The sequence below is a fragment of the Medicago truncatula genome, chromosome 1, assembly GCF_003473485.1.
Source record: "Medicago truncatula cultivar Jemalong A17 chromosome 1, MtrunA17r5.0-ANR, whole genome shotgun sequence".
Lineage (NCBI taxonomy): Eukaryota > Viridiplantae > Streptophyta > Magnoliopsida > Fabales > Fabaceae > Medicago > Medicago truncatula.
The window spans coordinates 37,052,877-37,076,641 of record NC_053042.1 but is presented as its reverse complement, the minus strand read 5'-3'; the positions used below and the strand labels follow the sequence as shown (position 1 = coordinate 37,076,641).

Below are 23,765 nucleotides of genomic sequence, written 5' to 3'. Positions count from 1 at the left end.
GCCGTGGGGGAATTATGTTTATTGCTTCAAAATGTGACTTTGCAGGTTGACAAGGAGGATAATTGGCATTGGCACTTGGAATCGAGTTATGCTTGCACGGTTCGGAGTGCTTATAAAAGCATGACTCAACATCAACATATTGACACTACGGTCTCTACAAAGGTTCTTTGGCATAAGGATATTCCATTGAAGGTTGTTCTCTTTGCTTGGCGTCTGTTCCGTGATTGGTTGCCTACTAAGGACAATTTGTATCGTCGTGGAGTTATAGCTGTTGATGATAGGTTATGCATTGGTGGTTGTGGCTCGCTCGAATCTTCCACTCGTTTATTTTTACACTGTAATATATTTGGTGATGTCTGACATTTGATTCATCGTTGGTTGGGCGTATGCTCGGTCCTTCCATATGACCCGGCGGATTACCTCATTCAGTTTGGTTCTGTTGGTAGTAATTGTTCTACGGTGCGGCAATCAATCTTGCATCTGATATGGTTTGCTACTACGTGGGAAATATGGAAAGAAATAAACAGCAGGTTATTCAATGATAAAGTATGTTCAACTCATCAGATTGTCGACAAGGTTAAGTCTCTTTCCTTTATGTGGTTGAAAGCGAAACTTCCTAACCTCGTTGTCAACTACCATGGTTGGTGGCTTAATCCGGTGACTATGTTGGGCATAGGCTAATGCTACTTCTTTATCTGTTTTTTACTTTCTGTATTGTGTTTCCATTTTCTCTGTAAATATGTTTGTGACTCTTGTTCTTTTCCTGGTACACCTTGTGCTAGGAGGAACTTTATGATTGAGTAATATATTTCATTTTAATCTCTTCAAAAAAAAATTAAAATTTGAGATCCTTAAAAAGTATCTTGGAGCATTCTTTAACAAAATCTAAAAAAGTAGCACTAAAATTTAGATAATTTCATCTCATCCAACCGTCGCTAAAGTGGTAACTGCATGAATGTTTGAAATCTTTGATGATAGAAAAATTAAATTCAACTATGAGATATTTAACGAAACGTAATAAAAGATTACTCTATTGTAAGTTTTTCTGATAATACGCAGAATCTCTTTTAATTTATTCATATACATTTGCATATTATCGGAAAAACTTACAATATGTCATATGTTAGTCAAATCATGGACTCATGCATCAGTATTATGCATGTGGTGTCCTAAGCAAACCTACAAATCTTATAAAGAAATGACAAAGGAATACAAAGATGAGATACATTTAAATGATGAATATATCCAACTAAATTATATCTTTTTTTTTTTTGTTAATTCTCTAAACTTTTTTGTGTCAAGCAAACTATGTTTTAATAAGTTGAGCAATATTACTGTAAAAAAATAAAAATAAGTTGAGCATATTGTGACAAAAACAATAATTGAGAATTAGGACATGAAGACTTTGGAAGATGCACGAGGGAAGAGACTTGACCATGTGCTTTCTTTTTTTATACAGTGGAGCATACATGCCATGGATCCCACCCGTTTCTGTTGCTAACTTGTCGTAACAAGCTGATAAAGACACATACGTACTTTTTTTATTGATAAGATATAAATATACTAAAATTAATCACATTAATATTTATTAAAATTCTTAAAAATAAAAATCAAACGCATGTAAAAGTATTAACTATATAATTTTTAATATAAAATTTATTTTTGAATGCTTATACAATGTTCTAAAGATCGTTATTAACATCTTCGATTTATTAATTATTGCTTCTTACAACCAAACTTATACGTCATACTAACAAATTTGTATCTCAAATTAATTATATTTAATTTTACAATTAAATGAATCATTAATATTTATTTTCTTATTATACTTTTGTGGATAATTTAACAAGAATAAATAAATCAACAAAAATAAATTTAATGACAAAATTGATTAACCAAAAAGATATCTAATTAAAAAAACCATTTTCACTAAATTAAAAACAATTATTGTCCAAACAACCGTCCTATTCTAATTAGCATAGGACACAAGTGAGAGGGCATTTTGTCTGTTTTCTTCCGTGTGAACGTAGGACACGCGAGTTCTATATATTTATTTATTTATTAATGATATCATCACCTAAATGAAGATAATGTAATGTGAACAATAGAAAGTGAGGTAATATTGCATATTTTTTTAAGAAACTAAAATGAAATATATTATCAATATAAAATGCCTTTTTTAGTACAAGGTGTGCAAAGGTAAAACACCAAAATTTGTACAATATTTACAACCGGAAAAAGAAAAAATAACAAAAAGCAATGAAAGAAAAATAACAACTAAGTGTAGCCCAACATAGCGAGGGGACTAAGCCACCAACCATGGTAATTGAAAGAGAATTGAAAAAAATTCTCCTTCAACCACGAAAAGGAAAGAGACTTTATTTTGTCCACTATTCGCATAATCGAGCATTCTTTGACCTTGAAAATTCTATTATTTCTTTCTTTCCATATTTCCCAAACAGTAGCAAACCAAATGGCGTTTAATAAAGTGGACCGCACCTGAGAGCCACCGCCACCAGCTATGAATTGGGTAAAATGATCCTTGACATCGAACGGGGCGACCATGGAAGTGCCAACCCAATGAAGAATATCATTCCACATCGATCCAAAAAGAGAGCAATGTAAAAATAAATGATTAGCAGTTTCCTGCGAGCCGCATCCAGACGCACACAAACAAGAATTAACATCTAAAACGTTATGCCGAAGCAAGTTATCTTCATATTTATTTGTTATCTTCATATTAATATCTTCATAGAATTAATATCTTCATATTTATAAGTGTTATCTAAAATGTAATATTGCATATTGTATGCAGGGGTTCGGGGATCGAACCTCAGACATCTCACTTCTTCATATTTAATTGTGTGAGTTCTAGCCACTAGACTACTTGACTAAAAAAAAGAGTATCCATATTTTTTAATTTCGAGGTATCTCTATTAAGTAATTGAGTTTAAGTGATTAATAAATTTTATTAAAGGATCACTCACTTATAAAATTATGAGTTCGATTATTTGATGGAATAATTATTAATCTAACTTTACCTTTGGGCTGAGCTTGAGATTATTAACTCTCTTTCTGTTAGGAACCAAAGTTTTAGTACCAAAATGGTAGATACTTCCTTCGTTTCTTTTTGGAGTTTATTCCCTATGATATCATCTTTTTAATCCCCATATAAATTCTTAATTTTTTGATACATTCTCGCTCTTTATATTAAATTCGATCTCATCATTGAACAACTATTATAGAGAACCAAGTTTAGTATCATGAAAGTTTAAATTTGCGCATAACAAATAACAAAGAAATCTGATAACGGACGCACGAAAGCTGACAAATATGCATCTCTTTGTAAAACTTTCGAGAAAAAGTTTCCGCTACATATAGCAACTCTCTTCTTTCAATACTTCTATGTTATCAAATACTTTGAATTACAATATAAGCTTAGAATATTAGAGGATTACTCCATTGAACTTAGGAGAACATAATGGCACTCGAATGAATATGTATCATTCATCCAATTATTCAACATTCTTATAGTATTTTTATATTAATTTATATCAAAATAATCTAAATGTTAAATAAGTTTTTCCTGCAAGAATATTCAACAAATCTTCAAGGTATTTAAGAATTTACCTTCAATTTAACAACAATTGTATAAGTGTCATTAGAAAGGGAAAAAAAAAAAGGCAATCGTAAAGAAATGATAAATCATAGACTCATGCAGTAGTATTATGCATGTGGTGTCCTAAGCGAACCTACAAATCTTATAAAGAAATGACAAAGGAATACAAAGATGAGATACATTTAAATGATGAATATATCAAACTAAATTATATTTGTATTTTTTTTGTTAGTTCTCTAATTTTTTTTGTATTAAGTAAACCATGTTTTAAAAAATTGGGATATTATCCGTAAGTCCTAACTCAACTGGCAAAATATCAAAATTGTTAGGTCGGATACCATGATCGAAGTTCGAACCTCAATACCTCCACTTTTATGTGTGAGTTTATAACGACTTTATCATTTCGCCTATCTACGGGGAAAAAAATGGGCATATTGTGACAAAATAATAATTGTGAATGAGGACACGAAGACTTTGGAAGATGCACGATATGGAAGAAACCTGAGCACGTGTTTTCTTTTTTATAATTAAATTATTAAAGTGAAGCAAAGATCTCACCCGTTTCTGTTGCTAACTTGTCATAACAAGTTAATCATGACCCATACGTACTTTTAAAAAAAATAAAAGGATAAAATGGAATATATTATCAAATTAAAATTTTCTTTTTAGGATAAAATGTATTAGTGCCTCTTTAAAATTCATTGGGTCATATGTTATCAGGTTTCTGCTATCAGACCACCCCTCATTTATGTTCACGAACCAAGTCCAATAGTGTTGGTTGTGAGCGGAGTGGTAAGAGTCTCACATCAGATAGAAGATGACTTGACAATGTCTTTATAAATGGAGGCAATTTTCACCACACAAGTCAATTTTGTGATGATGAGTTAGACCCAAATTTCAACAGAAAGATATTTTGCTAGTAGACCTAAAACAAATTACCCTCGTACTACACAGGGATAATAGAATATGTACTGTGTAACAAGGCATGTGAATGTGAGTTAAAATTATGTAAATGGTCAACTGGGAACGAGATAAGATAACGAGTTTGTGGCCTAAAAATGCACATGGATCTATTATCTTATCAAATCAATATGAATGCATTGCCAAAGAGGTTTATTGTCCTCATCCACTCCACACATTCACATTTCTACTCAAATAAAAACAAGGATCGTCCTCGTGACATCTTAAAACGCACGTTGATAAAAAAGAAATGATTAAATACTGTAACACGAGGAATGCAATGCACTTTGCCTAAAAAAGAAAAGAAAAAGAGATACATACACATCACATGTCACTTAAATGTCGGGTAAAAACAAACACAGCATTAAATTCTTCCTCCACTACTGACGCACTATCTTAATGATGTGCTCCCACAGGTACAGCTAAAACTCTCTTATCAACTAGAGAAAAATAATTATAAAAATGACAAAAAAAAAAAATATTTTCGAATACCGTAAACTAATGTTATACCATCTCCGTCTTAACTTAATTATTGTTTTTGAGTAGTAGATGATTCTTAAGAAAATGATTATTTGAATTGATTTTAATGTCAAAATTAATATTATTCTGTTGAATATCATTATTAATTATAGTTAATGAAGTTGTTGAGATAAATGAAATTCAATAAAAAAGAGTTTGTTGATGGAGAAAATAATAAAAGTTGCATGCAATAATTAGTTTGATATGGAGAAAAAAAATGACAATTATTATGAGACAAAAAGAGTGTTTGGTAGTTAGCTTTAAAAGACGACTACAAAATAAGTTTATGTGTAAGATGATAAACTTTCATTAAATAATGGTGTAAAAATGTTTTGAATTTTTTAGACACACCGCAAAAAAACCTGATTACACCTTAATATGACTAAAATATCTTTAAAATAAACGATCTATTGTATTATCCATTAAATTTAATCTACGTAAATACAATTTACGTAAATCATGTAAACTGAGTTTATGCCCTTGTACGCAAACCCATAATATAGACACTATCGTAAACTAAGTTTACATACACTAAACCGTACAAGTCAATTCACATAAACCTCTAAAATGAAGAGAAAAAAAAACTACAAGTTTCAGTAAGCTTGGTTTTTGTAAGTCATGTAAACTGCATACATGATAGTGTACGTAAATTAAGTTTACACTATACCTCTAAGATCAAAGAAAAAACATGAAATAAAAAAGAAACGAAGAACATCTTTCGAACACAAAGTGACAAAACGAAATTGAAGAAAAAACATTAAAACTCATAAAATCATCTTTGAAGAAGTGGAATTTCATTGAGATTGATTACACATCTATAAAAGCTCACACAATTTAATTGTGGAGAAATGGCGTGTTCGGGGTTCGAACCCCGACCCCTGCATATAATATGCAATAACCCTACCAACAAAGCTGCACAGGGATGAGCAATTTTAATGTTATCAATAAGTTTTACTGAAATTTGGGTGTAATCGGAAATTTTCAAGATATACGTAGAAAAAATCAAATATTTTACACCATTTGTACATAATTATTAAAACTTTTGATAAATATACAATGTAGTTAACACAAATTAGTTAGATATACCCCACGCAAGGAAAGAAAAAAATAGTTAGATGTGCAAAACTTATGTTACGTCCGGCCCATATTTTTAGTCAGGTTGAATCAAATTTCTTAGCTAATGTTCACTAATTTGAGTTTAATTAGATATACAGTTTTTTTATCTCTAAATTTGTCACAGTTGAGTCGGATTTTGTTGTCACTAAATTTTGTTTTTTTTATAAGCAATCACTAAATTTTGTGTTTTTACCCGTGATAATATATGTAGAAGCAAGGAGAAGATTTTGTTTGAAAAAATTGCAAAACAGAGAAGAGTGTGACGATTGGTTGAGAGAGATGAGAGGACTTTATTTGGTAAATTTGTTTAGAGGGAGCCAGAGGTTTCTCATTTGTTACCAAGAGGGTAAAAGGAAAACGGTTGTTGAAAAATTGAGTATAAAACATGCTACATGGACAACGTGCTACATGTTTAGATTATTATCTTTTTTTGTTCACACACAAGTCAAGGATATATAGAATCTCCAGCTGACCACTAGTATAACGTAATCACAATTCATAGTCCTGACGTAAGTAGAGTGTCCTACATCAAAACGCAAAAAATCGCACTCAACTCTCAAGTCCAAATGAAAAGGAAAGCTTCACGTACATTAATTTATTTAATTGACAAAAAGGTAAAAAAAAATTATGTGTTTTCTTATAATCAAGTGGTTAATAATTTTCACCAAATTATGTGTATTATCCATTATCAAGATCTCTTCACTTTGAAAACATAAGCTTTACCACAAAGAAAAAAGATTTGAATATAGTTTAGAGAAATGTGTATACATGTTTTTTTAAGTAATGTGTACACGTGTTTTTTTTAAGTAATTTGTATACATGTGTACAAATGTTTTTTTAAGTAATTTTTTAAGTATTTTTTGGTTAACATATATTTTAAAAACTAATATTATTCATCTTTTAGAAACTTATATCTTTTTACTCTTTTATTGCGCTAACACGTGTAAATTACGAAAAATATTTTACATAAAATTTTGATGTTGATAAAAATTATAAGTATAAATATTTGTAACTTTTAAATTGTAACACACCCGATAAACTATGCTTATCTTTTTCAATGACAACAATAATTTAACAAATATAATATAAATTCTCATCTTTTTTAATAACACAAACACTATAACATTAATATAAGAAAATTGTTTAAGAGTATCATTGAAATAACAAAAAAGTCAACGCAAGATCTCATTTATCCTTTATATATATATATATAGTTGTTTGCCAGTGATTTTGGCAATCGGGGGGTTAGTTCTGATTATTACAAGCGTACAAGCGAGATCGAACTAGAAATCTCAAGACTGTTGTGCAAAGGTTTTCTATCGAAAAAGAGTTTGAAAAAATGCCACGAAGTGCACTCAGGTTGCTTCGAGAGCAAGACGAGTTTGATATAAAAAGGCACTGTCTCTCGACAGGTTTGAGAATGCGATTAAAAGCTTAAAATAAAGCAAGATAAAATATAAAATTAAGTTTACCCACGTAAACTCAAGGAAAAAAGGTAAAATGCAATGCATTAAAATAAAAGGGGTGGTCTACAAATCAGTTTACATACATTCTGTATAACTCGTTTCCCTAGACACCGGTAGTTTGAGTGTTGTAGAATTATGTATATGATTTGCGACTCACTTTCCGGCTTGGAAACTACTATTTATACTAAAAACCTAGATGGTGAACCACTAAGCACATGATCAGCACTTCCTCCATCTTGGACTATCACTTGTCCCACGTTTTACACTAAAATGAAACCGTTTCTTTGCTTGAAATCGTGCTTCCCGCCCTTTTGCTTGTCTTCGACGCGAAATTGCTCGTTCAACCTTACTTTGTCGAAACTCCAGTTATGCGCTTCAGGCTTAGTGCTTCGTCGAAGCTTCTTCAATTTGTACACGAAAGTTCTTCGATTCCTGCAAAGTTAAAGGTCAAACAAATGTCGACCATATTAAATGAGCCTGTCAAATTTGCAGGCTAACAATAGTATAGATAATATTGTTCTTATTTGTTCTTATAGTATAGATAATATCATTCCTAAAACTTGTAAAAATAATTATTTACAATCTATCTTTTGAAAAACTTGAATAATTATTTTTACATTAGGCAAAATCATACAATTTGTCTCTTAACTTAATTTTAGGTAACATTTTTATCCTTTATTTTTTTTTTATCTTAATTTGGTCCTTTATGTTATAAAATGTCAATATCCTATATTTTTTTATAAAAAAAAAGCATTGAAATCTAAGTTTTTATGTTTGTATGATGAAGATTTAAATTTGTTTATGAGTTTGATGAGTTTTTGATTTTTTTTTTTGGAGTTTTTAATTTTTTTGATAAAAAAAGGATAATTATGTTCACATTTTACAAAAATATAAATAAAGGACAAAAGTGTTATCTGAAATTCAATTAAGGGACGAATTGTGTAATTTTTCCCTTTAATTAATTATTTGATAATACATTTTTTTTTTTACAAAAATAAGCGATATGCATTCACTCAAATTGATTTAGTACATTCAATACAAATCTAAAGTCGTTAAAAACAAAAATAATAAATTTGTGAACAAACTCACATCATCCATATTAATAGTACAAAAATAAAAAATTACTTATTTGCCTACAAATATGAATATATTAAACCCTCCAAAATATTCATGTCTTCAGATGCAACACTAACGACTAAAATGTCATTGATCGAATCTCTACTTGTTCAAAATTAATTGCAAATTTACCATGATAAAAAAACTCAAAAAATAATTCAAGAACACTTTTTTGTTTGGAACATTAATAGACAACACTGCAGGTTTGTGATCTCCTTTTGTTTTCTTTTCAGACTGTGTGAAAATGATTAGGTTGATGTGGGTACCAACCAAACTTGTCTTTGTCCCTCGTTCTAGTTTCATCCATTCGAAAGGACGTGGGAAATATATTCGTCCAATTCTTTGGGGTACGTGTCTTCTGTAAGGGCCGTTTATTTACATATAAAACAGAAAATGACAATTAATTTTTTTAATTTAAGAACAGATTCAGAAATTTTAAAGTGTGAGACGATACTGTATATTTTCGTATCTTTTTTTGAAGGAATTTTCGTATCTAGTTTTATTATTAGTGGGAACAACTCTTTCAATAGCATTAGATATCACTATACAAATAAATAAATAAATAAATATAACAACATACTTCGGTATTTTCTAAATATATATTATTTTATATATGCAAATTCAACTCCAGAACAGATATATCCCAGAAAAAGAGTTAGAAGTGAAATGATGATAACTCTTCTATTGTCAATTTTAATGGTCCACCGTTAATCTGGTTCTCTGTTGGAGGTTATTAGACAAACCTGGAAAATGATGATCATAAAAGAAGGAGAAAATTTAATGAATGTTGATCCAACTTATATAATGAGTTAGTTCTGGAGTGTTTTCGTAATAGCATAAATTCAACTATCCTTAAACAAAGCTTGAAAAAAACTATCCTTAAACTAAAATTTTCATGAAACATTTAAATTCTTATAGAAAATGATAAATATAATTATATTCTTATGACATTTAAAAAATTAAATATAACTAACTAATTAATGTTTTTTTATAACAAACTAATTTTGTTTAAGAAGTCAAAAGAGAATTATATTAAAAAGAGTAAATTACACTGCCCTCTCATCAGAGATGCTTGAATTACACTTACCTCCATTCTTATGTTAAAATATACACTTTCCTCCCTTGAAAAGTAAAATTTATACTCCCATCCCCTTTGAGATGCTTGAATTGCAACCATCTCTCTTAATAATTAAATATGCCCTACAATTTTATCTATTTTAACATAAATAAATATTTTTATGATATATACTAATTTTGAACTATCACTTAAGAAAAATAAATTCATTTCTTTATAATTTAAATGTCAATGATAATTTAATTTAAATATTTTGTTATTATTTATAATTTAGAGTATAAAATTCACTTTTAAATAACCATAATTTATCGACTTTCATAATTTTTCACATATTTTAATTTTATTTTGGGTTGTTTTATATTTTATAATAGGGTTTAAAAATATATATTAACGAAATTGTGAATAAAAAATAGCGAAAAATATGTACTCAAAATTTAATTATGTTAAAATGGATCCACAATACTATTTTTCTCCAAAGTGTGTTAGATTATTATTTTTTTACTAGATTATTAGAAATAAAAAAAAAATATTGAGGGAGTAAAGCGTAGATTTTAACATAAGAGGGGAGGGGAATGTAATTCAAACTTCTCTTGAGGGAGGGGAGTCAAATATTTTCTAATATGTTTTGAAAAAGAGGGGAGGGAATTATATATTTTAACATAAGAGAAGAGGGGAATGTAATTCAAACATCTTTGAGGAGAGGGGGGTGTAATTTACTCTATTAAAAACCTTTAGAACCAAAAGATGTGTCTAAAAGAGATCAAAGTTAATATTTATAACTAACCAATATTTTTAATAACCGTGATTTTGCTTTCAAAACTTTGGCTGTTTTAATATTTTGATTTTGTTTCAAAACAACGAGGGCTTTGCAGATATAGTATTGGTTCTTCTGTTCTTTTTTTCCTTCTCAAACCTTAGTCGTCACTCATTTCTTCTTTTTGTCTATTGAAAAGAGGTGATTTAGGGTCAATTTTGACCCAAAATCACTCATCTAAATTGTTTTTCCTTCTTTTATAATTGAATAAGTGATTTCCACATAATTTTAGTATTCTTTTCTTTGTTTTTGTGATTTCGTTGTCTCTGCACAACTCTGTTTGTTTTGATTTTGTACCTTTGTACGATGTGTTTTTTATTTCTCGTCTTAATGTGGTGTTTATTGGATTCAGGCTGAAAAATAAATTTCGAGCAAGCACAAATCCGATCTATGACTTTGGCGTCTTCAACGTTACAAATCCGAAGATATGAGTATTCCGGAAATTTGAATATAGTCATATTTATAGACATAATTATTTTGTCGTTTTATGCTATTAACATGGACGTTGTGAGTTTGTTCGCATATTTATCCTTTTTATTTTCAGTGACTTTGAATTTGTCCTCGATCTCATGCATCTAAAACAAAAACAAAGGTTTGTCCTCAATCTCATGCATCTAAAACGTTGGTAAAAAGAAATGGTTAAATATAGTAACACGTGGAGAAAGATAGTCTTGGCCTAAAAAAAAAAAGAGAAATGATATTTGAACATCCATTTTATGATAATTTTTGTGACAATTTTCTTTCATACTCACATTACTTTTTACTTTATCTTTCTATTGCTTTGGTTTTTATGCAAATACCTACTTTTTCTTTATAAATTATGATTGTCATGTAAGCCGTTAACCAAATAGTTGTTTAAATAACACTCCTAAAAAAAATACTACAAATGTCACTTAAATGTCGGGAAAAAACACACAACATTAAATTCTTCCTCCACCGCTGACGATGCACTTACAAGATTTATTTATTTATGATGTAGTACACCTACGGTCCTACATCTAGCACTCTCTTATCTACTCAGAATGTGAATATAGAGAGAAATAATTTAAAATGATAAAAAAATAAAAATGGTTCAAGTCCTGAAAAAACATCTTGTGTAAAAAGCGAGGTAAGACTGCAGTATATAAAAAATGGTGGGACCTCTTCTTAAATTTTGCGTATGCGGGAGCTTTAGTCAGGCCCTGCCTTGAGGGTGTGCAAGGTGCTCAATCAGGCTGGGCCTCCAAACGCTACGGGCCTCTAACGAAAAATTAAATTTAATACCCATCCCCAACTTAAATAAAAAATATATATGTTATATCCTTTTCTTTCTTTAGTACACGTTTGAGTTTTTTTTTAGACTCTATAGTTCTCCTTTTTCTACATAAATCGGATCCTATTAAACCACCTCTAATTTGTATAATCACTTAATAAGTCAATTTGAAAAGCTATTTCATTGAAAGAATCACAACAATCATTTTTTTCTTCACATAAACCATTCGTTATACCATTTTCCACAACAGAGGAGTGACAAATCCAAACGACAATTTCACCTCTTTCACTTAATTTTTTTTAATTCGTTTCATGTTTAAAAGTTCTTCTGATTCTGAATTTTTTTTAATGAAATTTAACTATACAAAAAAATTACGTTTTATTTTACTAGGAGCCTATTTTAAAAAGAGAGCCGAGTCTTCTATTTTACAGGAACGATCCTGGCTTTAGTGTATATGTTATGTTACGTCAATTTTCGTTAAAGAAAAGAGAGTGACGATTGGTTGATGGAGATGAGAGGATTTTGTTGGGTAAATTTGTATAAGAGGGTTTCTCATTTGTTACGAGGAGGGTAAAAGGAAAACGTTTGTTGAAAAAAAATCAAACCATGGAAGACCTAGAAGCAAAAAAATGACTATCTGCAGTGTTGACTATTTACAAATATTAAAATAACTCGAAGCAAGGCAACAAACACATTTTGGTTTCTAGTATTAATTGTTAAGTATTAAATAATTGTTTTTTCAAAAAAAAAAGTATTAAATAATTGAATAGCATATCTCAATTTGAATTTTAAATTGAAGATAAATTAAAATATTGTGGAGCCATCAAAGAGATTCCTCGTAAGAGATCTTGCACCGAAGTAAAATCAATATATGTTGATTAACAAATAATGTGGCATGTGGAGACCATTTAAGAGACCCAAGTCGGAATAGTTAAGGGTAGAGCTGTCAAAACGGGCAGTCCAACTTTAAACGGGTCAGTTTTAATGGACTTCGGGCTTTATCGGACCGGGTCAAAAGCTCGATTAGAAAACAGGCTTGAAATATACTACTCGAGTCCGGCCCTACACGGGCCACGGGCTAACGGGCCGGCCCATATTAAAAGTTACATTTTTTTTTATTATATAAAAAGTACTATAAAATACTCCTATATATTTTTTATAAATAAATTTTTAATATGTTTAAATAATGTCTAGCACAAAAATAAATTGTTTTCATCGCCGTTTTAGTTTACGATTAGTGTGTACGAAAATGTTTACAATTTATTTTTATGCTAGACATTATTTAAATATATTAAAAATTTATTTATAAAAAAATCTATAGGAGTATTTTATAGTACTTTTTATATAAAAAAAAATGTAATTTTTAATATGGGTCGGCCCGTTAACCCGCGGCCCGTTTAGGACTGGGATAGTATATTTTAAACCCATTTTTCAACCGGACTTTTTGACCCGGCCCCCGAAGCCCGTTAGGGCCGGCCCGTATTAAGGACTTAATCATCAACTTTACTCCCGCACAATATGTCAACGACAAATTTTTTCATAGACCGTAGTTTTCTATACCCATGGCACTACATGATATAGTGACAGATTCATGCCGTTGTAAATGCTATAGTTTTGGATTTTGACCGTAGGAATAGAACTTAATCATAACTTGCAACTATTTTACCGACGACAGTTTTCCGTCGCCATGCTATTGAGTGATCATTGTAACAATGATTTTTTTATTTTATTTGAAATTTATTTTATAAAATTAATCAAAAAGTTACAAACTAAGGCAATTAAATAAATATATTTAGAAACAAAAGTAACAAAAGTTTCACATTAGGTGTATTGAAAATTAATTAATAGACTATTACAGACAAATAAAACAAATAAAGATAACAATGGCTAAATCATGTCAATCCTAGATACTTTAGAGCATGTATTTTTTTTTTTTTTGAGTAAATACTTTGGAGCATATATTAGTACCGAGTTAACAAGAAGCATAATAACTCTATGATTAACCTCAGACTTGGGCTGCCATATCCCTATTTTTCAGGGATCGTGGCAGGTGGTCTTTATAGAGTTGTTAAAAATTTCTTTCTTTTGAAGGACTGATATTATCTATGCTTGAATATGCAAAGATTCATGTAAATATCAAGCGTTCTGATTTTAGTTATGTTAAAATATCATTTTAGATTTAGTCTTTACATACCGTCTTTCCATTACATAGACATTTTATTTTTTGTATTGTCGATGACTTAATCCACTATAATCAACTGATTACCATCCCCAGAGTATCTTCTGCCATCCTGGCTACTTTGGATTTTCCACAATGTATCTGACCCAACTAAGTCTTTGCTCCTCAACAACATCCTAACTTCGTCCAACCCAATGAGTTTCATGCAAAGATTCTAACTTATAACTATGTCCACTTTATTTTCTCTCATTGTGAGGTGTCAAGTGTTTAATGTCTCTTGAAACTCTGTTACGAATAAAGGTTATTGTCACCACTAATCTAATTACGACAAAGTTGAGCTTGTATATGTGTAAAAACACAATACAAGTCGATGCATACAATAACTTATTTGAATTTTTATACTAGATTTATTTTTGAGAGAAATTTCGTATTAGATGAATTTTTCTTTTAACACTACTTTAGTGGGATGCCAACTATACCCCTACCAAAAGGTACTTTTTATTTTAAATGACCTAATTCACGTTGCTCTCCTAGTATCCATCCGATCCACATGATGAAAATCTTCAATACATGTGGCACCATCTTGAGTTCACATAGATAGAATTTTCCCTCTTAAAACCAAAAAATATAAAAATAAATCAACCACTTTTTCGTACTATAAATAGGATAGGGCTTGGGCAAGGTACCAACACAATTGTATCTCATTTCTCTATTTCTATAATCCAATCCAAACCTTTTTTAACAAGCTAGCACTATGGCCACCATCATCAAAGGTACTCTTAAGACTCTCCTATCAGCTGGTGAGATTGAGAGCAACCCATTAACCATGTCTGATGACCAGATTTTGGATCAAATTTACTCCACTCATGTCCACAGTGACACAAAATTTGATGCTGCTTCTCTTTTCACCCTTGCTCAGAATACCCTTGCACGTTCAACACACATTGTTGACAGTGTTGTGCAGGTCTATATACATATATAAATATACATTTTAATTTCCTTTAAATTAAATATCCTTTATTTATATATTTATAATAGTTAGAAATTTTAACAGGGTACCAAAGTAAGCTTGGAGCAAGCAGATGACAAGTCCCTTATCCCGAATTTTAGTTCACCACTGTGCACCCTGAAGTCAATTTCTTCTGAGGTTATTCACTGATCTAATTATATTTCATAAATATGCCACTTTATTATTTTAATTTCTAAATATCTCAGCAATTATCTATATAGTGAAATGTAATTAGAGACATATGTATAAAACTTGTGTAAATAATTAGATATATGTATAAAACTTATGTAAAAGCACACCAATTAAACTAATTAAATAATATAATTTTGTAAAAAAATAACTAATTAAACATAAACAACTATTAAATTAAAGAATTTGAAAACTTTATGACAATTACTTAATAAGTTGCTCATATAAAATAATCATAATTGTGTAACAGATGTCATGCAAGCCACCAAGTGAGGAAATTGCACACAAAACAACTCTAGCCATACTGAACAAGCTTTCACACTATGACTGGGAAGCAAAAGCAGTTCTTACACTTTCTGCATTTGCACTTGAATTTGGTGAATTCTGGTTACTTGAACAACATCTTTCAACAGACCCACTTGCCAAATCTGTGGCTTTGCTGAAACGAGTTCCGATCCTAGCAAAGCCTGCAGCAATTCAAAAACACCGTCAAGCTATCACCGAGCTTAATAGTTTGGTGAAAATCACGTTGCAAGTGATTGAATTTATACTTGAATTGGATTACCTTAATGATAGGTATGACACAAAGGTCGTTCCTGCTTTGGAACTTGCATATGAACAAATTCCTGTTGATGTTTACTGGACCATCATCACTATTGCTGCAATTGTTACTCAGTTAGATTGCCTCATCACTGAATCGTAAGTTTTATTAATTAATATCGTTTATTCATCTGAGTCGTACTTACAGAACAATCTCGATACTTTTTAATATTTTTAATTGCTTAATTAAATTCGAGAATATGTATAATTAATTTTATTAACTATGTAGGGAGCATAAGCAAGAACTCTCCCACTATGGTCAAAAGATCAACATCATCCTCAGTAGACTGAGGAAGCAGATCACGGTCTGTCGTCAACAAATAGGTCAGTAAATCCGAAGAGGATTCAAACAACTTTACTTTGTTTATTTAGTATTCATGGATTTTTTTTAAAGCTATATTAATTGTAACAAAAATATAAATTATAACACTAATGTGTGATATATATGTTTTTTCAGATACGGCAAAGTACATCCAAGAGCTTAAGAAACTGTTACAAACTCCAACTGAAATAACAGTGGTGCTTTCGTTTCTGATTTTTCCCAAGGATGTTCCTCAGTTGCTTTATGATGGTGCTACCAAGACTACGGTTCGTATATTTTCTTTGTTACATATAACAAATTTGTTGTATTTTCTATTATAAAAAATTATTAGAAAAATGAGTACAAAACTTTGTGGTTTTGTTTACAGATCTTCCTTTTTTTGTTTTGTGTTTGATAATACAGATCTTTTTATGCATGCTTCCTTATTATAATCGAACTACATAAATAATCATATAGTCATAATAAATAAAAATTATCATAACAATAGACTGAAATGTGAAAAACTATGAGAAAAATAAATCGTTTTTTACTCTTTAAAAAGTTTTGTAAAAAATAACCAAAGAAAAATATTAGAAATTTGTGCCTTGTGTTGTGTTTAATCTAAATTTCTGCAATCTTCCAGAAACACGTTTCATAATAATGGGAACAGTATAGAAAAAGTTCTCTTTTGTGTGAATAAAACAGTATAGAAAAGACTTGACAAAAAAAAAAACCAGTATAGAAAAGTTGATATCAATTTGGTATATATTCTCTGAAGGGACTTATCAATTTGGTTTTTTTTTTTTTTTTGACAAAATCAATTTGGTAATATATATTATAAATGATAAATAATACCAACATTTGTAAAAAAAAATAAAAATACTGACACACATTTTTTCAACGCACTCTCTTTATTCTTTTATTGATTAAAATACATGTAAACATAAAAAAAAAAAATCATATTTTTTCCATTTAAAGTTTGTTGAATTCATCTAAATTCTAACCAACAAAAAATATTTAAAAGCATATAAGTTGAAGAATGAAGAGTAAGTTGATAATATTATTTATATTTTAATTAAAAAGTAATATGTGGTCAAAAGTTATTCGATCTAAAGAGTAAAAGCACTGTTGCTAACTCCATGACAAACCAAAAAGTCACAAAGTAATCAAGTTAAAAATCTGGAAATTAGTACTATACGAAAAGGATGTGCAAGAGAAGCAATATCCACACATACCTTTTGTAAATTATCCTACATGTTTGAAACAATTTTTTAAATCTTTCACATGACTTGAATTCTAAAATGAAATTACAAAATTGATATGTTATACATAGTTTTTTATTATAAATTTTAATGAAATTGATGGTTTTTTTTTCTGACCTTGCATAGAATTTACCTTTTCTCTTCTCATCTATTTAAGTTTTTGTATAATAAACAAAAAGAAATGTTGATAAAATGTAACAAAGTTTTTCTATAGTAGTCCAACCGAGAGAAATATGAAAATAAAGGGACAAAATTAACAATAATAATTTCTGAAGCAGTATTATTAGTTTTGTTTTGAGAGAAAAGTAAAGCAGTATTTTTAGTGTTTTGTTGATGTTGATGATTTATACAATTCTAAGCATTAAACTAACATGATATTCTCGATTTTTTTTTTATTATTGAAAGCTGTCCATATTTATCTCTTAATTTTGATCAATTTGTTGAACCGTGCAGGTTGACATTAATGTTGTGCTAAAAAAGAAGAACGTGTACTTGTTTGTTTCTACTCTAGATGTCACGGAGGAAGAAATTACAGCAGTAAGATCAGTGTATGAATCTATCAAAACAAATGAACAATACAAGATTGTTTGGATTCCAATCGTCGAAGGATGGAACGAGCAGCTACGCAAGAAATTCGATATTTTAAGGAGTAAGATGCCATGGTATGTGGTGCAGAATGTCGAAAACATAGCTGGATTCAAGTTCATTAATGAAGAATGGGACTTCAAAAAGAAGTCTATGTTTGTGGTGTTTAGTCCTCAAGGAAAGGTGCAACACAAAAATGCATTCCATTTGATCAAGTCTTATGGAATCAAGGCTTTCCCCTTTACAATGGATGATGAAATAAGAATTCAAAAGGACAGGAACTGGATTGTATCTGTTGTAGGCAACATCGACCGCAACATTTCCATATGGGTAAGTAAATTTTGGACTCGGATCCTCCACAGTTGTTCAGTATGTTGCTGCAGATGTAAAGACCGTTAAATTTTGGGAGAGAAGCAATTTTAGTGGCTTCTCTTTAAATCACACGGTCCTTACAACTTAAGCGATAGACGGTCCAAACATGTAAATTTCATGAAATAATTAAGTTGAATAATGAACTTATTATTTTTGAGTTTAAATATAATTTTCTCTCTGTTGATATGCAAATATCATTTTAGTTTTTAATTATTCTTCTAGTGATTACAATATATTTTTTTGGTCTTTATTGTTTGATTTTTGTTCATGAATAAAAATTTATGTTTGAAATCATCTCTGTGATACGTCAAACATATTGATTTTAGTCACTTTAATGTGAGCTACATAGCAACTAAAATGAATATTGAACTTGATGACAAAGAATTGAACTTGATAACAAAGTTTATGTGATTCTTCCTATAATGCAGACCGAGCAGAACAAGCACATTTTCTTCTATGGCGGTCATGACAAAGAATGGATCCAACAGTTCACTAAGTATGCGACTGCTCTTGCAAACGATGCAACTATAAAAGAAGCAAAAATTTCCATTGAACTCTTTTATGTTGACAAGGAAGACAAAAACCTCGTAAGTCGATTTTGGAGTGGAATTGAGAGTCTCTTTGTGACCAAAATTCACAAAACAACCGATGTAGTGACACAAGAAGTGCAGAAGATGCTGTCTTACAAAAATGAAACCGGTTGGGCTCTCCTTAGCAAAGGACCATCTGTTGTGTTGAGTGGTCATGGTACAACAATTCTCAAAACTGTGGCTGAATTTGAGAAATGGAAAGATGTTGTGATTAAGAAAGGATTTGAATTTGCATTCACCGAGTATCACACCAATGTTGCTCGTGTCACTCATCGTTGCTCGCACCTTGAAATTCCTATTGTTGCTGGAAAGTTACCTGAGACTATAAAATGTCCTGATTGTCCTAGTACCATGGAGATTTTCATCAGCTATAAGTGTTGCCACAATAAGACCAATGCAAATGGAAAACATTAGGGTTTGATGTGGTTTTATGTTACTAGGTCTTGTGGTCCTTGGTTCGAGATTTGACGTCTTAAAAAAAATAGTATTGGGTTTTGTTGTTTGATCTCGTGAATAAGAGTGTGGGACTTTCAGAACCTTTTGGTTACGTTCCACGCCAATTTGTTGTAAAATAAAGATCTCTTTGTAACCCAAAAAATAATGGTGTTGTGTTGTTTTCTATGTGCTGTGGTTGTGGTGTAGTCTTGAAGCTTTGGTCTTCAATTAAGCTTCAGTTTGTGTAATAATGTTTGCATTATATATCAATAATATTTATTATATATCAATGTTTGTGTAAAAATAATATGTACACCTGTGTGAAGAGTTTTAGCTTAATAATAGAGAAAGCTGCTTTGCAAGCAATCATATTGCAAACCAATTTTATTCCACCTCACATTGAGAGTAAATCACGCCACCAAATTGAGTTTGAACTTCCTGAAATCGCACCTTCTATGCATAGCAGTTTTTCTGAATTTGATCTACATCTATACTTTATCGAAACGGACCGAATAACATTTTCTGAATCCGATATGCATCTCCATAACCATGTACTTAACAATGATGTATTAAATAAAAACAAGTTTTTTTACTCTGAGGCCAACTTCTTGTTTTGGAAGACATACCTTCTCCAAACTCACCCAATTAATTCTCCTAACTTCTAATAAAAAGAAAGAAAAAAAAATACTACAACTTGAAACATGGAGGACATAAACTATTAAACCAAACACATGAATGTCAAGAAAAACTAAATAAAGAAATACTACAACTTCAATGCCTAGTTTCTTCCTACAAACTACTTAAAAAATTAATTACTCAATTAAGAAATAAAGGTCCTAAACTTGAATACCAGCCTCCAAAGTTTCTTCCTCAGCTTCACCAGAAATTTCTTCCAAAGATTTTCCTTTAGATTCAGGAACCAAGAATGTAAACATCATCCCCAAGAAATTGGCCACACCCAAAAGCAGAAGCACATTTCTCACTCCAATTGCATTTTGAGCATACAAGAAACCAAAAGCACCTACCATTGCTCCAGCTTTTCCAGCAGCAGCGGATATACCATGACATGTTGACCTTAGCCTTGCCGGGAAAATCTCTGCCGGAACCACAAACGTCGTTGCATTTGGACCAAAATTAGCAAAGAAGAATGTCAATGAATACATGACAACAAAACCAATTTGGTTTCCTTTCATGGTCCAATGGTGATATGGAATGGCCAATCCAAACATGAAAACGGTCATGAAGAAAAATCCCATCAATTGGATTGTAAATCTTCCAATTCTATCAATGAGTGCCACTGTGAACCAGTAACCAGGAACAGTACTGCAAAGTGCTATGAGTGTCTGTGCTCTAGCAATCTTGTAAACCTCTTCGAGGGCACTCATAGTTTTAGCTTCTGGAATCCATCCAATTGCACTGAAAATATCTTTCTGGAAAAGATTTTGACTATAATAAGCAATATCCAACAAGAACCAAGTCATAGCAGTTCCAAGCAAGTGAAGTCCATGGCGGCGAAGAAACCTTTTTGTAAACAAACCAAAATCATTCCTTCCTTGTCTCTGATTTTGATCCAATTGCTGGATTTTTTCCTGTTCAGCTTCTATATCAACTTGCAAAACTTTCGACATGTCTGCAGCAGCCTGTATACTATTCTTTGCAACTAAGGCGGTATATCTTGCAGTTTCAGGCATTTTCATCCTCCAGTAGTAAGTAAGCAATGCCGGAATTGCACCAAACATCAAGATTATCCTCCAAACATAATCAGCTTGTGGAACAGTGGACAAATACGGATTAACATTAAACGCTGGAGCAGGATACAAAGCTTTGAAAACAGATGAAACTATAATTGCAACTGCGCCACCAGACAAAATTCCAAAACCTTGCATAGCGAAAACAGCCGCTATAAATGCACCACGAGTCTTTTTATTTGCATACTCAGACATGATAGTAGCTGAAAGAGGGTAATCACCGCCAATTCCAAATCCAAGCCAGAACCTGAAGAAACAAAGGGTAGCCATAACAGTTTTGGGATCTTTCCCAAAAGAGAGACCAGAAGCAAGTGAAGCTATGACCATAAGCATAAGGGTCATTCCATAAACTCGTTTTCTTCCCATTTTGTCACCAAGCCAACCAAAGAAAAGTTGTCCTGCCAGTGCTCCACTGAAAGCAACACCATTGATTGCAGCAGAAACATTTTCTGGTAGAGAACCAGGTTTGTTACTGCCTTCATAGTAATAAACACGGCCAAGCAATTTGGTAACAAGGGAAATGCAGAAGAGATCATAGGAATCAGTGAAAAAACCCATTCCAGCAATGACAATTGCAGTAAAATGATACCACTGTGTCTTGGCTACATCAAGTGCATTAAGCACCTTCAACTGTTCCTTAGCCATGTTGCAAATAATGTTTCTTTATGTACTCCAATAATATTCTCCAAATTACCTTAGCAAACTGAAAATGAAAAATAGACTAAAAAAAATCAGAGGGAAGAAAATAAATGTAGGATAAGCTGTGCTAGATGAATCTAGAGGTTCGATGTTTGCCAAAATCCCACAAGCACGCAGTTAGCACGTTAGTAGCAGTTGGATCAAGTCGGACGGTGCACTTTTGTAATTTTTTTTAATAAGAAAATCTAAAATTTCAACCTTGAAATGTGCGTCCGATCTTGATCCAATAGTCATCGTCATGGCGACTGCATGAATGCAGGGTTTTGGCTACCCTATAAAATCCAATTTGTTTATGGTAGAAAATTCAAAAGTATGTGCACTTGATTTCAATCAAATGTGTGAAAATGTGAAAATTTAAATCAGAACTGAACCAACCAATGAAACAAATAAAATAAAATAGGAAACTACAGCTTCCACAAAATTGAATCAACGATATGAACAAACAGTGTATATGAAGTCAATAAAGTTTAGAACATTGCGCTGTATTGATTAACGAAGCTTCATGTATCATAGTAAAAAAATTTAGGAAGACTAAAACGAAAAGTTGGTATAAGAACAAAAAAAAAAAATAACATTATTAAGAAACTTGGTAGAGTAGTAACAAAGGCTACTACGCTCTACTATTTCATATTTCATCACAACAAGAACAGAAAATAAAAATAAAGCACCAGTTAAGGAATGAATGTTATGTTAAAATTAAAATATAGTGGAATGCTAGCAAGATTCACTTTTAAACACTCTCTATAGGACTCACTTTTTTATTGGTTTAAATCATTCTGGATCTACACTTTGAAAATTGAACCTACATAAAATGGTGGGACATACAATGATTTAAACTAATAAGAAAGTGAGTATTAAAGAAAGTATTTAAAAGAGAGTATTGCTAGGGTTACTCTAAAAATATACCTGACTGGTTATACCTAGAAAGAGCAAAGGAAAGAAGAGAAGGAACTTGAAAAGTGAGCGGAGAGGATGTGAATGAGTAATTATGTGTTTAGGGTTTCCTATTTATATTATAATTTTATCTTTTCACTCACTTATCCTTTACGTTTTTTTATGCTATTTCTGTTTGGTTTTTTCTTTTTAATTTTATTTGAAAGAATCTTTTGTTTTTTTTTGTAAAAAAAATATTTTGCTTATTAAACATACAAATAAAAATTTAACTGTAACGATCGAACCGAACATCAATGCAACCCATACGTGTTGAATTGAAGATAACCAATCGATGAAGTCAAATTAAATGATTGAGTTTTATTCAAAAAATAAATAAATGATTGAGATAATTACTTAATTTAAAGTTATTGTATGATGAGCTAAAATATGATAATAACTTATTTGATAATCACGTAACTTGTTAAAACTAAGTTGAATTATTAACAAGTAAATGAAGAAAAAAAAAACAGTTGATTCAATTGAGTGATTAAGATGAGGGATCCTAGAGTTTGGTTCGAGAATTAGGAGGGGAAGGAAGGGGAGAGATTTTAACGGAGGGGAGGGAGGGGAGATATTTTAATTAAAAACGTATTTGGTTCGCAAGGGGAGGGGAGGGGAAGAGATTTTAAAATTATTTTACCATTTTACCCATAAATTTAATTAAATAAAAGAAACTACTTGATTTTACGATTTCAGAGACCGACGAATGAAAGCACACATCTAAGTTGCTTATTTTATCTCAAACTGGTTCATATATTTTAACTTAAGAGGGGAGGGGAGTGTAATTCAAACATTTTTGAGGGGTGGGGAGTGTAATTTACTCTAAATTATATTATCTTTGTAACAATCTTATTATTATTAGGTTATCTTATTCTTGTAACATTTTTTATTATTATTTTGTTATATTTTTCTTGTAACAACTTTTA

General features: G+C 30.8%; 2 protein-coding genes across 2 annotated transcripts; one reads left to right on the top strand and one right to left on the bottom strand.

Moving 5' to 3' along the window:
* The first annotated feature begins 14,794 nt into the window (after window positions 1-14,794).
* LOC11425619 (protein SIEVE ELEMENT OCCLUSION B) lies at window positions 14,795-19,749 on the top strand. Its single transcript, XM_003590712.4, has 7 exons — window positions 14,795-15,080; window positions 15,171-15,263; window positions 15,565-16,013; window positions 16,144-16,238; window positions 16,372-16,502; window positions 17,931-18,392; window positions 18,863-19,749. The coding sequence occupies exons 1-7, from the start codon at window positions 14,871-14,873 to the stop codon at window positions 19,436-19,438; spliced, it is 2,016 nt and encodes a 671-aa protein (XP_003590760.1). The 5' UTR covers window positions 14,795-14,870; the 3' UTR covers window positions 19,439-19,749.
* A 546-nt stretch (window positions 19,750-20,295) lies between these two features.
* Window positions 20,296-21,852, bottom strand: LOC11432789 (low affinity inorganic phosphate transporter 1). Its single transcript, XM_003590711.2, has one exon. The coding sequence runs from the start codon at window positions 21,850-21,852 to the stop codon at window positions 20,296-20,298; it is 1,557 nt and encodes a 518-aa protein (XP_003590759.2).
* Window positions 21,853-23,765: the final 1,913 nt, after the last annotated feature.

Excerpts from the sequence above, each read along its gene's own strand:
- LOC11425619 (XM_003590712.4), top strand. The coding sequence starts at position 14,871 with ATGGCCACCATCATCAAAGGTACTCTTAAGACTCTCCTATCAGCTGGT. Across the intron at positions 15,264-15,564 it reads TGAAGTCAATTTCTTCTGAG|ATGTCATGCAAGCCACCAAG; the intron begins GTTATTCACTGA and ends ATTGTGTAACAG. Across the intron at positions 16,503-17,930 it reads ATGGTGCTACCAAGACTACG|GTTGACATTAATGTTGTGCT; the intron begins GTTCGTATATTT and ends TGAACCGTGCAG.
- LOC11432789 (XM_003590711.2), bottom strand. The coding sequence starts at position 21,852 with ATGGCTAAGGAACAGTTGAAGGTGCTTAATGCACTTGATGTAGCCAAG.